The following is an 18,886-nucleotide window of genomic DNA, read 5'->3' as shown; positions in this document are numbered from 1 at the left end:
GCTATTTCCGTGTTACCGGCGGCTATGCCGCTCGGTAACACAGAAATCGGTGGTGATCGGTGCAGCACCGATCACCACCGATCCGCAGACACCCCCTCCCACCCCCCCGGCAGCTCACCGTCCAGGGCAGCAGCACCCGGCAGTCGCAGCCGGAGCGCACGCAGCGTGCGCTCCCCCCGCCCACCCCCGTACCCACAGCAGCAGCAGCAGCAGCAGCAGCAGCATGAGCTGCTAAAAATAAAATAAAATGAAATCAGCTGAATTTTATATATATATATATATATATACACATGTGTATATGTGTGTGTGTATATATATGTGTGTATACATATATATATATATATATATATATATATATATATATACACACACACATATATATATATATATATATATATATATGTGTGTATATATATATATATATATATATATATATATATACATATATATATACACACACATATATACACATATATACATATACATACACACACACACACACACACACACACATATATATACATAGATATTCCCGACATATGACGTATATATACGTCATGGTCGGGAGGTACTTCCCGACCGAAGACGTATATATACGTCATGGTTTTACTGTCACTGCGTCTATAGACGCGGTGACAGTTTGGAGATGTCTGCTGTCCCTGACAGCAGACATCCCCCCTCGCGGCGATCGCTGCGATTGGCTGTTCAAATGTGAACAGCCAATTGCAGCGTTTTCTGTGTTACCGGCGGCTAAGCCGCTCGGTAACACAGTGATCGGTGCTGTACAGCACCGATCACCACCGATCGCCAGCCCCCCCCCCCTCCCACCCGGCAGCCCCCCTCCCTCCCACCCACCCGGCTGCCGCAGCGCCAGCACCGCTCCCACCCCCCCGCCAGCCGCAGCGCCAGCCCCCATCCCAAAGCTGGTGACCAAAATGGGGTCACTTGTGGGGGGGTTCCACTGTATTGGTGCTTCGGGGGTCTTGCTAATGCGACATAGCACCCACCATTCATTCCACCACCAAAAATCACTCCTTCCCTTCTGAGTCCTGCCATGCACCCAACTGGCATTTTTTGGTCACATGTGAGGCATTGCCATACTCGGGAGAAATTGGGGCACAGATTTTGGGGTGCTTTGTCTCCTTCATTCGTTGTGAAAATTAAAAATTTTGAGCCAGAACTGCATTTTTCTGTAAAAAATTACATTTTTTTACAGAAAAATGCAGTTCTGGCTCAATATTTTTAATTTTTACAAGGTATGAAGGAGAAAAAGCACCCCAAAATCTGTGCCCCAATTTCTCCCGAGTACGGCAATGCCTCACATGTGACCAAAAAATACCAGTTGGGTGCATGGCAGGACTCAGAAGGGAAGGAGTGATTTTTGGATTTTGCAGCACAGATTCTGGTTGAATGACCCCCGAAACACCCATACAGTGGAACCCCCCCACAAGTGACCCCATTTTGCAAACTACACCCTTCAGGGAATTCATCAAGGGGTATAGTGTACATTTCAAACCCCCCGGGGTTTCACCAATTTTGATACAACTGAGCTGTGAAAATGAAAAATTTATTTTTTTCATTTTCACTGCCCAGTTGTACCACAATTGGTGAAACCCCTGGGGGTTTGAAATGTACACTATACCCCTTGATGAATTCCCTGAAGGGTGTAGTTTGCAAAATGGGGTCACTTGTGGGGGGGTACCTAACTTTTAGCATTTTATGGTGCCTAGAAACCTACATGGTGCCTAAAAAATAATCTCATAAAAAGGAGGCTCCAAAATCAAGTAGGTGCTCCTTCTATTATGAAGCCTGTGGTTTGGTCACCGTGCATACTAGGGCCACATATAGGATATTTATGAAAACCAAAGAATTGGGGGAATCAATTTTTAGTCACATTTCTCTAGTAAAATCTACTGTGTTCCTTAGAAAAATGTATTAAAATTGAAAATCCGAAAAAAAAATGAAATTTTGAAATTTCACCTACACTTTGTTTTAATTCCTGTGAAACACCTAAAGGGTTAACAAACTTCCAAAATGCTGTTTTGAATACTGTGAGGGGTGCAGTTTTTGAAATGGCATCATTTATGGGGGTGTCTCACATACAAGTCCCTCAAAGTCACATCAGAACTGAACTGGTCCCTAAAAAAATCAGTGTTTGAAATTTTCTTGAAAATTTGAGAATTTGCTATTCATATTTTAAGCCTCCTAGTGTCCAAAAAAATGAAAATGAGGTTGAAATAATGATGGCAACATAAAGTAGACATATGGTCTATGTTAGTTATTCACTATTTTGAGTGGTAAGATTATTTGTCTCACAAGCAGAAAATTTAACATTTTGCAAATCGCAAAATTTTCCATTTTTTCACGATATTTTGGTATTTTTCACAAAAAAACACAGACTGTATCGACGAAAATTTACCACTAACTTGAAGTACAATGTGTCACGAAAAAACAATCTCAAAATCACTGGGATAAGTAAAAGCAAAAAAAAGTTATCCCCACTTAAGTGAGACATGTCAGAATTGAAAAAAAGGGCTCTGTCAGGAAGGCAAAAACAGGCTCTGTCGGGAAGGGGTTAAATTATGTATACTACCTATGGCGAGTGTAGGTTGGACAAAACCGCTTGGTCACTGAGACCTAAGGGTTGACCGCTCTTCTCCCGAAACTCTCCCCATCGGAACCATTTCATGTGGATGGAAGAAGGGGAAGAGGAGTATTTACAACCTGCAGTTTCAAAAACATAGTGTTTATGTACAGCATTGGTGATATTTTGTATCGTAGGCACAGAGGGGGATTTCCACAGTCATCCAATAGCAGCTTTGGTTGCTATTAGAATGTGGCCCAATATATATCTATCACAGCTAGGCACTGGAAATGGGAGCTGATGCAATAAGGCTGCCAGGGGGTCCTCAGAGATAGAGATACCCAAGACTTCGTCTATCAGAGAAAACACCTCTCGCCACAGCAACCTTAGGTTCGCACAACCCCAGAAGATATGTACTAATGATCCCACACTTCCACAACCCCTCCAACAGAGATTAGATATGGAGGGCCAGATGGCATTGAGCCGGCTGGGAGTAAAATATGCTCTACTACATAGTTTATAGTACATTTCACAATGGTGCGCACATTTAGAGATCTTAAAACAGGTCCTGAAAATAGAATCCCAGACTGATTCAGGGAGTTCTCGAGATAAATCTTTTTCCCAGCCAACCTGCGACACCAACTTCCCTCCACTGCCCAGGAGTACTATGTATTGGTACCATCTGTAGATACCTCCCCTGTGATTGGAGGACAATAGGAGGAGGGACAGAGCTGGCGGAAATCGAGGAGTTTGTCTCCCCGTGTATTCCGACAGCCAGTGTCGTATCTGCAAGTATTTAAAGAAGTCATGCCTAGGGATGTTGATTTGCGTCTGTAGTTGGGAGAAGGAGAGGAGGGCGTTTGTGCCGTAAATATCCTTTAAACACTTAATTCCTCCCTCCGTCCACGTCTCCAGGCAAAGGTCAGGAATTAGGTTGCTAAACGAGCTAATGGGGAGACAGGGGGCCAGGAACAATACATCTGGGTCATTCGCAACGACCTCTTGCCAGGCGCGCAGAGTGGCTCTGATTGATATCCCCGGGCCCGTCCATGAGGGAATCACCCTAGCTGGCAGAAAGAAAAGCTTGGAGAGCGTGAAGTTCTTTAAGAAGACCCTTTCAATGCTAACCCAGGGCTTGGGACTAGACTCCACAAACCAGTCGCGAGCCTGACTCAGAATCTGGGTACGCAACACTGCCTGTGTCCTTTGGGAGCACCAATGTGCGCCTGGCAATACGAGGTCTCGCTCCCTTCCAGATGAAGCTAGAGAATAATCTATTGATCCTAAGGGTTAGCTTCCTAGGGGTAGGTCTAGGTATAGCCCTAAACAAATATAAAAGCTTGGAAAGCAGCGTCATTTTGGCTGCTGCTACCCAACCTAGCCAGGAGATTTCATGCAGCAGCCAATCCTTTGTAAGTTTCTCAAGCGAGCTTAGAAGAGGGGCATAATTGCATTCAATAATGTCAGATTCCCTGGCTAACTGGACACCGAGGTATTTAATAGCTTGTGCTTGTCAGGCATATTTATACTCGTCCTTAAGTTGCACTAAGGACTCAAGAGGGATATGTAGCGGAAAAGCTTCAGTCTTGGTCGTGTTAAGTTTGTAGTACGAAATCTTAGTGTAGAGGTCTAAAATGTTCTGCAGTATGGGGAGGGAGGAGGTGGGGTTCGTGATGCATAATAAGATGTCGTCAGCGAATAAGCTGATTTTATGGGAGAGTCCTCCAATTGTCGGTCCCTCGACTCCCCGGTTCATCCTAATTGTCTCAGCCAGAGGTTCTATTGCTAAAGCGAAGATAAGGGGCGACAGGGGGCAGCCCTGCCTAGTCCCGTTTGAGATACCAAAAGGCGCAGAGAGAGTGCCATTGGTGAATACCCTCGCCGATGGATTAGAATAAAGAGACATAATGGAGTCCACAAACCTTCCCTGAAATCCAAAGGAATCTAGAACTGAATTGAGATATCCCCAATGCAGCCTATCAAAGGCTTTTTCTGCGTCCAAGGACAACACCAACAGGGGCAGCCTCTGGGAATCGCAGTATTCCATAACATTAAACACTCTGCGGGTATTCTCTGGTGCCTGCCTTCCCGGGACAAACCCCACCTGATCTGCCGCTATTAGAGAGGGGAGTAAGGGGCATAGGCGATTAGCTATCAATTTGGCATAGATTTTTACATCAACATTTAGGAGCGTGATCGGGCGGTAGTTAGTTACTAAGGCCGGTGACTTACCCGGTTTGGGGATGTTAACAATTTGTGCTTCCAGCATCTCCCTGGGAAAAGCGCGGGAGGATGAAGCCTCGTTGAAGACCCATAACAGTACCGGGGCCAGCTCGGGCTTATACTTTTTATAAAAATTAGAAGGATAACCATCAGGGCCCATGACTTTATCCTGAGGAAGATCCTCAATCACTTTCTCAATCTCCAGGAGGGTCCAGGGGGCATCCAGAGAGAGACATGTTTCAGTGCTTAGCTTAGGTAAATTCAATGTACTCAGAAAGGCCTGGATATCAGACTCCGCAGGTTGGGGAGTTTCAGCATCCGAATTTAAATGATATAGCGTGTGATACTCGGCAAATAAGTTGGCAATCTCACTCGGGTCGGATACCCTGGACCCCCCAGGAGCCGAGATGTATTGGATCCGGGCCTTCGCCCGCTTTCCTCTCAGTTTACGAGCTAAGAGTCTTCCAGCTTTATTACTAAAGACGTAAAATCTCTGATTCAGGCGAGACAGGTTGCGCTGCACTTCCTGAAGGTAAAAACCATTCACCTCCTCTCTAGCTAACAATAACTGCTTGTATATAGATTTATTAAGAGGACGTAACTTATGTTCCTCCTCTAGCCCAGCCAGTCTCCTCTCTGCAGTATCTAAATTAATTTTATGAGCTCTTTTAATCCTAGCAGCTGCCTGGATCATTGATCCTCGGATTACAGCTTTCAACGAGCACCAGTGGTTGAAAGTATTGGTGTCATCAGGGGAATTGTTGTCTAGATAAGATTTGATATCTTGCTGAATTGTTTGGAAAACCTCCGGCTGAGACAAAATGAACCTACCCATCCTCCAGGGGCCGGGAATCGGATTGCGTGCGCCTATGTCCCAATCAATAAGGAGAGGGGAATGGTCAGACCAAGACATGGGCAGAATCCTGATGTCGGATATCGATGCTAGCGTCAGTCTGTCTGTCAGTAGCAAGCTGATCCTAGAGTAAGAGGCGTGGGGATGGGAATAGAAGGTAAAGTCTCTCTCCCTCGGATGTTTGACACGCCATGCGTCATAAAGGTCAAATTCTCCTAGTATCTGTCCAAGGCCCGTAGGGGACTTAGCACTAGAAGGTCTCGATCTGCTAGGGCAGATTCTAGGTACACTAGATCTGTCAACAACCGGGTCAACAACTAAATTAAAGTCGCCTAACATCAGAATGGCACCCTTTTGCGTTACGCTGGACAGCTGCACAGACTTTCCTGCAGAATTGTATTTGTCTGGATTTAGGGGCGTAACACGACACCAGAGTGACATCTTTACCCTCCAAAGTCCCCAGTAGAATAAGGAACCTTCCCTCCGGGTCAGAGATTTGGGACTTTAAAGTGAAGGGGCAGGACTGTGAAAATAAAATAGCTACCCCAGACTTCTTGGTCGGGGCATTCGCCATATAGCAAGAAGGGTAGTGGCTATCAGAGAATCGAGGGGGGTCAGAGCTCTTGAAATGGGTTTCTTGAATGGCAACTATACTCGCCCTCTTTTTATGAAAGAAGGATAGAGCTACTTTATGCTTTTGGGGAGAGTTTAGGCCTTTCACATTTAATGTAATGATTTTAACCATAACTCACAGAGGTATGTAGCGTAACGACTAAGATAAGGGATATCAAAAAAGGCATTGTTTTGGATACCCAGATTGGATAGCATAAGGGGAGTAAACTAATGACAAGGGGGGAACACACACAAGGGAAATCTAAGAAACAGACATAAAACATAAACAAATTAAATAGAGAGGCTCTCAAGGGAGCCCAAGTGAGGTGCCAAAGTAGTAACACCTCACGCATATAGGAAGGGGGAGTAGCAACAAGCTGCCCCGCTCCCCTCTGTGAAAATTACCTATAGGTACATAACAAACGTTGTGGGTATTCAAGGCTAACAATAATGCGCCACTAAAGGGATCCCCTGCGGCCAGTCCTGCAACGCGAGCAACATATAATACTAGCTGACAGGGGCATGGAGCGAATAACCTACAGCCTAAGACGCTTCACACCCATTAAGTCCACTCAATCACGGTGTATGCATAATACACACATGGTCAGCCACCGGAGATCTCCCAGGGCCTATGGTACAAACCAAACCTCTAAACAGTTACAGTGCATAGGAGAGAGAAAGAAAAGAGAAAAGAAAGGAAAAACACTACATTTCAATTTCTGTAAAGGAACCTGGAACTGTAATACTAAGTCCACTGCTGAACCTCCACCAGGGATTCTAGTTGTGCCTCTCGGCCACCGACCAGTCCGGCTGGGGTCGGCGGGAGGGAGAGGAGGCGTTGGGGTTATCTGAAATGTTCCATCTCGCAAGCAGTTTCTGGCCCTCATCCACACTCGAGATGACAATTGTGGAGCCTTCTCTGGAAACAAGGAGTTTAGTCGGAAAACCCCATCTGTATGGGACAGAAGCCTTGCGCAGGGCTGTTGTAATCGGAAGGAGAGAGCGTCTCTTAGCCAATGTGAACTGGGAGAGGTCTCCAATTAATTGTAGGGAGCCCAGGGCAACAGAAGAGGGTCTGGCCACCTTTAAGAGAGCCTCCTTGATGTGGTAGAAGTGTACCCTCATCAATACGTCTCTTGGGGCATCATCCGGGGCAGATCTAGGCCTTGGCAGACGATGGATTCGGTCTAATAGCAGATCTTGGGAGGAGGCAGAAGTGAGTAGTTTTTTGAATAGATCAACTGTGAAGTCGTGAAGGCTGCTGTTAGAGATGGACTCTGGGACTCCCCTCAATTTTAAGTTGTTCCTGCGGGAGCGGTCCTCCAAATCGGCAACCTTCTCCCTCAGGGCCGACATCTCCCCCTCCAGGGTATCATGAAAGTCGATTAGGGCGTTGTGGGATTCAACTATCTCTCCCATCTTGGTTTCTAGGTGGCCAGTGCATTCCCCCAAGTCATCAATGGATTTTTGGCACGTCTGTAGCATGGAGCGAAATTCGGAGGCAACCTCGTCCTTAAATTGATGGAACAGAAGTCTCAGTGTGCCCACCGTCAAGGCTTCTGAGTCATCCAAACTCGGTTGAGTGGAGAGCTGTTGTGATGAGGATGGGTCCAGTGAGGCCATTTGTTTGGGCGCTCTTTTACGCGGTCTGAGTCTGTGAAGCCGTCAAGTCCCCTCCAGAGGAGCGTTTGGGGGAGGGTTTGAAGAAGGGAACTTGGAAGACAGATCCCACCGCCTTATGTTTTTTGGAAGGCATGATACTGAGAGGGCGCTTAGATATGAGTAGTGCCAGTTAGGGGGATTCATTGTAGATAGATGGTTTGGTTGTTGACAGAGCACTCATATAATATCAGTCCCGACGTACATTAAATTCCCGAAGGGAGCAGGAGGTTGCTAAGCACACCACATTAGGCCTGGCGGTTACATATTACTAAGATAGGATGGAAAGGTGTCCTGGGCGCCCCAAATCTAGCCAGGCTCGGTTATGTCTGGTACTCGCTCGCGTCTGCTCCCATCTCCCACCGGGCCATGCCCCTATTTATTTATTTTAAGAAATGTATAATTTCCCCTAGGAGGGGGAAGGGGGCTAGGCAAGGAGACCCCTGCTGTGTTGAGTGCGGCAGGTAGAGGGATGTTGAGGACCAGGTAGCAAGGCACGGGGGGGTGGGGGCTTTGCACCGCTGCCGAGCCGAGCACACAGCAGCGTCTGGCGCACTATCCGTCCCAGCAAGCCCGGGGCCCACCAAGCGCGCCGAGCGACAGGGGCCCTCACTAGGATGGAGCCGAGCCAGGTTGATGCAAGGGCAGGGGGGAGCGCTGATGTCCAGCCCGCCAAATGTCGGGATCACCGTACAACCGCTGTTCCGGGCAGTCAGCGGCCGGGGCACTCACCGGGGTGTTGCTGGCTCCAAGTGGTGTGACGGCACGTTCGGCCTGGTTCCTCTCCTCAGCCAGCGTTTTCTCCGGGCAGCTCCAAGGGGCTCCGACGCTATGGAGCTCCTCACCCGGCGCAGCTCCAAACTCTAGGCCCCAGTTCTGGGAGAGACCCAAGGCCGCAATCCGCAGAATCCGTTAGAATGGCTTCCCGACTCCGCGGCCTCAGGGGACGGGTATGGGGGAACTCAGGTGGGGCTGGGGAGGACTTTTTATGAGGCAGTCAGCCGGTTCCTGTGGTGGGATTTGAGGGGATCAGCCCAGAGCTCGTTGGAGTTGCTGCCTGCTCGTATGGCCGCCAAGCCACGCCCCCTGCACTGTGATTTCTTGATATGACAGAAAGGTGTAATTCTGCTGTTGTGAAGGAGGGGAAGGGGACCATGGTAATTGACTGCAGATTTTGCGGGGTCAAATTAACCAGTGAACAGATGGACCAGTAAGGCTCAAGTACAGAGGGCAGAACAGTCAGAACTTGCGTGGGTGGCTGCCCTGGGCAGGTCTATGGTAGAGGTACAGTTACCTCTACCAGACACCTTTATCCGAACCACCTCTTTTTTTATCTTGATTCAGGGGAAGAGGAAGGTGAATGTGTTGCAGAGACTGTTTGGGCCAGCAGGAGGTTATGGATACCTCTGTCCCTGGTGTGGAGGATTTGGGTACTTGTGAGTTATCTGGGCGTCCGATTTGGGTACTTACGATTTGCATGCGATTTGCATGCGATATCGCATGCGATTTACGATTTGCATGCGATTTAGCATGCGATTTGCATAAGATTTGCTATTCATTTCATTACCCCACTATCCCCAAAGTGTGTCTATCAACGTGAACCCGAAGCGTGGCGAGCGCAGCGAGCCCGCGAGGGGCGGCGGTACGCGTCCTCCGACCTTTTCATGCCCTACTATCCACTAGGGCGTGGAGTGAGAATAGAATAGTGTGGCGAGCGCAGCGAGCCACCGAGCCCGAAGCGTGGCGAGCGCAGCGAGCCCCGCGAGGGGACGCGGACACCTGTGAAGCCCGCAAGGGCACGCGGATACCTGTGAAGGTGTCCGCGTCCCCTCGCGGGGCTCGCTGCGCTCGCCACGCTTCGGGCTCGGTGGCTCGCTGCGCTCGCCACACTATTCTATTCTCACTCCACGCCCTAGTGGATAGTAGGGCATGAAAAGGTCGGAGGACGCGTACCGCCGCCCCTCGCGGGCTCGCTGCGCTCGCCACGCTTCGGGTTCACGTTGATAGACACACTTTGGGGATAGTGGGGTAATGAAATTAATAGCAAATCTTATGCAAATCGCATGCAAATCGCAAATCGCATGCGATATCGCATGCGATATCGTATGCGATCTAGTACCAAAATCGGACGCCCAGATAACTCACAAGTACCAGGATTTGATTTTGGCTGTGTGCCAGGCTTTAACTTTGGCTGAAATTGACACCCTTCAGCAAGAAGGTGTGTTTAAAAGGCAACACAAGTCTGCGGTCACTGTTATGCCTAAGTGGTTTGATACTTTATACCCCATGCCAGAGGATTATATAAAGTTACGGGAAAAGGTGCCCTTAGTGGATTCGCCTATGGCCCATCTTTCTAGACCACAGCTCTTCCTATACAGAGAGGTGCGGCCTTTAAAGATTCAGTAGACAAGAAACTGGAGGATTACTTTAAAGCCATATTTGAAGGCGCGCGTCCTATTATGGCATCAGCCTGGGTCTCAAGGGCCATGATGGTGTGGGTGGATATGTTGTGTAATCTACTGATGATGCTGATCCTGAACTTTTTCCTTGGCGTAAAAGTTAAAATGTGTGGCAGAACATATTCCAGTGGGTGGAATTACATGTTCTGGTGTTGTCAGCAGTGTTCATTCAAGGTGCCCGGAATGTAGAGGCGGACTTCCTCAGAAGGTCAGACCTGTTGGAGTGGGAATGGGCTTTACACCCGAAGGTGTTACAGGACCTCATGGTGTGCTGGGGGCTCCTAGAGGTGGACTTAATGGCACCGAGACACAATTGTCAGGTTCCAATGTTTTTTTCACAGACCAGAGATCCGACGGCATGGGCCTTGGATGCCATGACAGTACCTTGGAAGTTCAAGCTAGCATACAATGGAGCCCCTCTCTTCCTTGGCCGGTGGTCGCCAGAACATCCCCCACTGGCTAACGCTGGCGGAGAGGGACTCCATCAATCTGGGATGCACGTGCGTCTCATGCGCACGCATGTCCCAGTCTCTCGGCGGGACCCTGCCCATCTCTTCTTCAGGGAAACTGGCAGGGTTAGGGGGCTGCAGGGAGGTGGGGGCAGGCATCGGCGACCAGTGGCAAGGTACCATGGGGGGAGCTCCATCGGAACGGGGCGCATGAGCGTCTCGTGCATGCGCGCCCCCTTCTGATGGCTGGTGCCGGCTGGCGATAGAATCGCCAGCCCTGCAAAGAAGATAGGGGCTCCATCTGTACATCTTTCTTCCGTTTCCAATGATTGCGTGAGTCCTCAAGAGGATTCGGATTCAGGGCTCCCAGGTAATCCTGGTAGCTCCAGACTGGCCCAGGAGGTCCTGGTATTCAGTCATACTCAGGTTGTCGGTAGCACCTCTTTGGCACCTCCCTCTTCATCCAGACCTGCTCCATCAAGGTCCATTCTACCATCAGGACCTAGATAGCATGGCTTTTGAAATCTCATTGCTGAAGAAGAAGGGATTCTCTGATGCTGTGATCCAGACAATGCTGAAGGCTAGGAAGCCTGTCTTAGTGGCAAATTACCAAATACCATAGGGTCTGGAAGATTTACATCAGATGGTGTGAGAAACAAAAAGTACACACTTCTAGATTCAAATTGGCTAGCCTTCTGGATTTTCTCCAGGATGGTTTTTCGGCGGGGTTGAGTCTTCAAACCTTGAAGGTGTAACTCTCCACACTATCCCTTTTACTTCAAAAAAAGGTGTCTCTTTTACATGTGGTTCAATGCTTCCTTCAAGGGGTGGTGCATATTAGACCCCCTTACCGTTAGCCAGTAGCTCTGTTGGATTTATCCCTAGTGCTCTCAGTGTTGCAGAAGCCTCCCTTTGAACCATTGCGTTCGGCAGATGTTAAATTTCTGAAATGGAAGCTGACTTTTCATTTGGCTATTGCTTCAGCCAGGAGAGTATCAGAATTGGGGGCTTTGTCCTGTAAGCCTCCCTTCCTTGTTTTTCATGATTATAGGACCATTCTCTGTACGGTTCCTAAGTTCTTGCCAAAGGTGGTCTCTGATTTTCATTTGAACCAGGAGATTGTGCTTCCGGTGTTTTGTCCTCCTGAGGAGACCAGAAACAGGGACATGTTAATGCGATTAGATGTGGTTCACTCTCTGCGCATTTATCTGGACAGAGTAAAGTCTTTTCACAAGACCGATATGTTGCTGGTGCTGTATGATGTTCATAAGAGAGGGTGGCCAGGCCTCAAAGCAGACTATCGCTAGATGGTTGTGGTCGGTCATTTCCTTTACCTACACCAAGGTTGGTTGACAAATTCTAGCCAGGATTAATGCCCATACCACGAGGTCTGTTGCCTTTGTCATGGGGCTTCAGCAGGGCTGCCACCTGGTCTTCACACTTTCTCCAAATTCTATCGGTTCCATGAGTTTGAGTCGCAGGATGCTTCATTTGGGCAAGTAGTTCTACATGCTGTGGACCTGAGCCTGCCCTCCCAGAGGACCAGCTCTTGAATGTCCCATGGTTGAGCTGTGTCACCAGGATGAACGATAGAGAAAAGGGGATTTTTTGTAAGAACATTCAAATCCCTTGAGTCCATCCTGGTGACACAGCAATCCCTCCCTTTATACTCAGTAAGTGGTTATACTGTTTCATTTAAAAAAATGTTCATGTTATATGGTTATTGTTGTACTGAGTAATGTATCCTAGTGGGCTCTTGAAGTTGAACTGAAGTTTCTGGGGTGCAGCAGGGGAGGAGCCTGCCTCTTAAAGACATAGCATAGGTGCCTCTCTCCTTCAGACCCCACTACATCTCATGGTTGAGCTGTGTCACCAGGATGGACTCAGAGAAAGGGATTCGAATGGTAAGTTCTTGCGAAAAGCCCCTAATTAAAACATCCACAGGCTTATAATAATGTGCTGTCCTTATTGACAGTGAAATTCAATGCGACATCTATTGACAGCCTGGAATTTTCTATTGACAAGTTTCAACATGCATGATGTCTTTGTCAAGGTTAGAGATTTTATGTATGTGTAGAGGTATTTTAGAGTGTTCAGAATGCAGTTTATGGCGTGATTGGATGTTTCGGTTACCTGCCATTTTCAGCTAAGGGCTCTGTTCGCTAATCAATAGAGAGTCTGGCTATACTGCACGAAATGTAGTTTTTTAATCCCAATCTTTGGCTTTATATAATGTACAGTACTATATATTTTTAATATCTCTTTATTATTATTATTTTCAGTGAAGGAAATCTAACTACAAAACAAATTATATTTCTCCAAAGACCAGTTATAACACATTCAACTGTACATTCATCTGAGGTAGGCAATTAAAAAATTACAATGTCTTATTGTGGTCTTGCAGAAACAGCAAGAACTATATGTACTATGAATTTGTTTTATATAGGGATGAGCGGGTTTTGAGCTCCAAGATCTGATCCCCCCGATCCGAGCCTGGATTTGTGTCTTGGTCAGGTTTTCCGGCCAGACAACGATCCCAGAGTGAAGGAAAATACCATCATCCTGCTGTATGATTTTTGCTGAATGGCACCATCTTCCCTCCAGCATAGGAGATTGTGCAGGACAGACCTCTGTGTCTTTCTGTTCATGGTGGCATTGAGTTTGTGCTGCTGTATGACTGCAGGGGTGGCCTGTCTGCTGCTCTATCACTACTAGGTTGCCCTGTGTGCCATATTATTGGGTACTGACTGCCTGCCACCAAGCCATTGTCAATGCTTTTCTGTATATTGGGGGTCCCTAGCACTATATCTAGGTGCAGGGTGTGCCACCGCAAAAAAACCCAGCATAAGCTAGAAAGCCAAGATTAGCACACCAGTGAAAATTCTATAGTGTTAATTGACATTATTGCGAGTAAGCCGAAGCTATATATAGAAAGAAAGAGAAAAGAAAAAAAAAATAATAAATGTAATTAAAATTTTAAAGAAATAGTGTTAGTGAAGAAAAATGTGCTAAGTGTTAATAGAATGTAAAGGTGTGCCACACCAGAGCCACCCAGCCCAACCAGTCAAGGGGCACCGTACCCCACACCACCATTACTCTAAATTGGGTCTACGATTAGCCAGCAAGGAGCCACATGATCATGCCAGTGAGTCAGTTTGAAATGGCAGTTGATGTGCCTCCCCATTTATGTGAATCCTGCTGTTACTGTGTTACTGAAAAGACCACTTGACCATCATGTTAATTTGTCTAGTGGTGAATTCTACCTGTGGACTGCAGCCTCCCCATGTAAAATCTTACACCCAGCTTTGTGTCAGTGAATCCAGTCTCTCTCCGCTGCTTCCCCTTCTAGCCTGCTTGTTTAATTGTGGTGTATGAGGTTGTTAGTTTAAAAATTAATTGCATGGCATGCTAAGGATTGCATGTCTTAAATACAGGGGGTTTGTGCCCATGTTCCCCCCTCTTAACTGTCAGTCACCAACTTATTGAGGTGTACAGTGATAAAGTCAAGTGATCAAAACAGGTCTGGGTTTAATGCACTGCCTTTGATGATAGCAGGATCCGAATTCAACACAGGAAGTGCAGCAAACCCAAACCTGTTTCCATGACATGACATCACCATTCTTCTCGACAAATTGGCTATTATTTAGCACTTTAGATGCAGGAATCTGATCACACTATGCACCTCAATGTCTGACAATATTTCCACCAACCTTGCTATCTTACAACTGATGTTTGAACTGTATGGGGCAGATTTGTTAAGCTTGGCAAAGAGATAAACTGGAGATAAAATGGATGGAGATAACGCACCAGCCAATCAACTCCCAACTGTATAACACAGCTGATTGGCTGGTGCATTTTCTCCTTCCAGTTTATCTCTTCGCCAAGATTAATACATCTGTCCCTATGTCTGATATGTGAAGGGAAGCAGTGGTCTACCTGTTCTTGCCTGGTGGGAAATAAAGAACATTACAAAAGTGTGGGATCTTGTCAATTGACCTAGCACTTGAAATGTCTATACTGTATTTTAACATTTCTGTATTTTAACATATTGAATTACATTAAAATCATCTTTTTACTATTTTGCAGAAGAAAACAATGAGGCACATAGTAAATGAAGAAATAAGTAATATATCTAATAAAAGCATTGGACTTAAAACACCGGAAAAAAGTTTTGAGATGGAACATCCTTTGGATGAATTGTACATGTCCTCTTCCAAGCAGTTCTGGGATAAAGACAGCCAACAGTTTTGCAGTTTTTCTGGCTTTAGCAGTAGTGATAGCATGCTTCGAGATCTGGATGATGTACAGTTTGATCAAGAGGATGGAGTAACCCAAGTTACTTGCATGTGACCAAAAGTGATAACTCCTGTGATGTAGTCATGGTCTATTGGATCATTTCTGACAATTTAAAAAATGTACATGAAAGTTGCATATCATATAACATTGAACTAGGTCAAGACTGTGTAAGTGTTGTTCTACAAGACAGATAAAGCTCTTCAAGGCATTTTTGTTGCCCTCAAAATCCAAAGGATTTACCATATATATAATCTTTAACAAGTATTTATAAATATAGGTATAGAAAAGCAATTGAACCAGTTTGCATTTTCACAATTAAATAAATGTTGACTAGTGTATACCTAGGGGGATAAACCTATTTTACAGGTTGAGTTGAAAGAATTAGTTAGGAGCTGGTTGCAGTGCCAGATTAAGCCTTCGGGGGGCCCGGGGAACTTTATACAGGGGGTCCCCTTGCACTTGTCATTACTGGCCACAAACTGCATGCGAGAATATTACACTGTCAAAACACAGAGTATAGGCAGTATAAACTTGGTCAATGGGTAACTGCAGGTATATATATATATATATATATATATATATATATAGAGAGAGAGAGAGAGAGAGAGAGAGAGAGAGAGAGAGAGAGAGAGAGAGAGAGAGAGAGAGAGAGAGAGAGAGAGAGAGAGAGAGAGAGAGAGAGAGAGAGAGAGAGAGAGAGAGAGAGGTTTGCTGGCGGTTCGGCACTGCAGCTCTCTCTCAGGCGCAAATTCCAAGGTGCCCTCCGGATCCATTTGGTAATGGAATAGCATACAGACAGCGGCACTCAGTAGGATTTTCAAAACCAGTGTATTTCAATCTCCAATGTTTCGGGGACTAGACCCTTTGTTGTTTTTTTCTGCACCTTGACAAAGGGGCTAGTCCCTGAAACGTTGGAGATTGAACTACACTGGTTTTGAAAATCCTACTGAGTGCCGCTGTCTGTGCTATTCCATTATAAATATATATATATATATATATATATATATATATATATATATATATATATATATGGAAAAGGAAACAGAGTGCGCCCCATTCATGAAATTCCACCACCAGAAGATATCCAAACAATGGAAATTCCAGACAAATAGTTAGTTTACAATTTAATACAAATTTAAAACCAGTAAAACACTTTTCATCTGTATGCAGTATGGTTCGTTAAAGCAAGGAAAAAACACCCAACGCGTTTCGTCGATACGACTTCCTCAGGGGCACATTTCCGTATGTTAGTGGGTAGTGAAAATATTCACTCCTGGTATGCAACCTTCTTATTTAATAAAAAGCATGGATCCCTTGAAGATCCTAATGTTGATGCACGACTGCATCAAATTCCATCCGTATTCAAATGTATGTGGGTCCTAAGCTTTTCAAAAAAAGGACTCCTCAGACAGGAACACAGCAGGCTAACACAGCAGTTGGTTTATTGTTAGCCTGCTGTGTTCCTGTCTGAGGAGTCCTTTTTTTAAAAGCTTAGGACTGCGTTTCTTTAATTCATAAACCAGGAGTGCTGCACCGACACAAGTATATGTAGAAATTCTGGGTGAGATTTAATAGGATGAGAGATTCAGAAAGTGAGAGATTTGGTAAGAAATCTCCAGTTTTTTTAAAGCGGCAATCATTTACACTGCTAAACCAGTTTGATTTTGAAGTGTAAATGATTGCCGCTTTAAAAAAACTGATTTCTCACCATATCTCTAATTTTCTGAATCTCTCATCCAATTAAATCTCACCCAACATGTGAGGGCACCCGGGACATTGTGTTGTATTTGTTTGGAGTGCCAGACCATTGATAGATATATATATATAGATATATACTGTACATATATACATACCACATGAAAGGCCTGTGTTTGTCTCTCTGGCCCTTATTCTGGTTGGTGCGGCTGGTTCCGAATATGCGGCCAGGACCGTGCGTGCGATACCCCGCCTTCCATACGGATCGCCAACTCCGTCCGTATGCGGTAAGAAGCTGTCCGAACGGACCGCACGTGTATTTTTCACGGAATACGCCTCCTCCATCTCAGGGAACCTCCCCCATCATTCGATGGTCGCAGACCATCGAATGCAGGACCGAGTGCTCCACCAGCTCCCGCAACCTCAGACCACACGGACATTTTTCCGTGCAAAAGCAGGGATCTGGGCGGGCAGCTGACATCCGGCGATGTCATATGTCCGCCCCCTACACGTGCCTCACGGCCGCATTACCATACGTACGCCCAGCGTTTTCATGGGAACGCCCATGAAACGCGGGGCGTATGCATATGGTAATGAGCCCAAATAGCCCTTCACGCCCCTCTCCACCCCCTGTTCGGAGTGTTAACATATCATGCGGGATTTGGCCGTACGCCCCGCTCGCACATGTGCAGAGACGCCTCTGCACATGCGCAGACACAAAACATCGGCGGGCCGAACGCACGCGGACATTACCGCACCGATCAGAATAAGGGCCTCTGCACCTTAATCTGTAGGAGACCTCACAGTCCCAGTGTTGCCTCTGATTAAAAACCCTCCCATTACTAGGCTGCTGTTGTTGCTGTCCTCCATGAGCTTGAGAAGCATGTAATGAGCTCCACCAATTAGAGCTCAGCACAAACCTCTCAGCCTTTGCCCTCTTGCGCAAAGTGTCATGGGACTTAGTCAACTCCTAGTAATGCACTGCACACTTGTGCAGTCAATGTACCTTGGCACCCCATGCCCAGCACCATTAATCATTGTCACATTGGCAGATAGGTGAAGCTGCACCACTACTCCACTCCCATGCACAAATCCTTTAGATAAAAAAATAAATAAATACATATGGATGACTGTGGTCAGAATACCGATGCTGGTACCTTGAGGGAGGAAATCCCAACAGGGGATAAGTATTAATTCTAATAAATAAACTCAGACACAGTAACTGTAATATTGTTAGGTAAAACAGTGAAATGGGCCTAATTAATGTGTTTATGCAATAGTCTTAGTTCATGCAACGGAGCAATTATCAGCAGACAATGAATATCCTGTGATCAAAATGCACATGCTTCAAGGAGCCAATGCGATCTTGCTCAAAATGATGATCTCATAGAGGAGTGATTGATAGGAAGTGACCATACGGAGATGTTAACAGGGAGTGGTTGGAGAAATGCAGCCATGTCGTGGTTGCTTTCAGGTAGCTGAACTCAGCTGCAAGTTCATCCATGCGAAAACATTTTGCCTCCATTTCTATAGCTGGTACTAATCTGCATAACCATAGAAAATTGTATAGCATGCAAACATGAATTAGGCCCAATGTTCCCATTAATAAGTGGTAAAGTTCTTATGATTTTCCATCCCAAGGTACATCAAATTGTAAACATTATGTAATAATATGGTTTATTTAGTATAGATACTGTATTTTAACATTAATAGTATTTTCATAAGCATCTTTGCATAAGTACCCAAAACACAGGTACTGTAATTTGATACCCCAAACAGTGTCTGTTCGCGATTAGACCTCAAGTAGAAGTGGTTAGCTGTACTGCACCACTAGAGAGGCAGGGAATCTCAGAGACTTTCTGCACTTAGGACCTTATTCTGATTACCATGCTCCCCTGCGTGTTCACACATATACCCTTATACGCATGTGCAGTCGCTTGGTGTGAGCAGGGGCAGAAAAGTGCTTGTTTGTAATCCGGTTCGCACCTAGCAGTGTAGGCGGAGGGTGGCAGCGGAAGGACGCGACCATGGGAACGCCCATCTTTTCATGGGCATT

At 46.1% G+C, this 18,886-nt stretch overlaps 1 protein-coding gene across 1 annotated transcript in view; it reads left to right on the top strand.

Annotated features, from left to right (window-relative positions):
- Window positions 1-15,766, top strand: part of RFTN2 (raftlin family member 2) — a 96,238-nt gene extending 80,472 nt beyond the window's left edge. Inside the window, exons 8-9 of the mRNA XM_083153593.1 lie at window positions 13,122-13,200; window positions 14,926-15,766. Coding sequence (XP_083009719.1) covers window positions 13,122-13,200; window positions 14,926-15,189 — 343 coding nt within the window. The 3' untranslated portion in view covers window positions 15,190-15,766. The remainder of the gene's footprint in view (window positions 1-13,121; window positions 13,201-14,925) is intronic.
- Window positions 15,767-18,886: the final 3,120 nt, after the last annotated feature.

This window comes from Crinia signifera, chromosome 7, assembly GCF_055691185.1.
Source record: "Crinia signifera chromosome 7, ASM5569118v1, whole genome shotgun sequence".
Classification (NCBI taxonomy): domain Eukaryota; kingdom Metazoa; phylum Chordata; class Amphibia; order Anura; family Myobatrachidae; genus Crinia; species Crinia signifera.
This window is presented reverse-complemented; position numbering and strand designations above follow the sequence as displayed.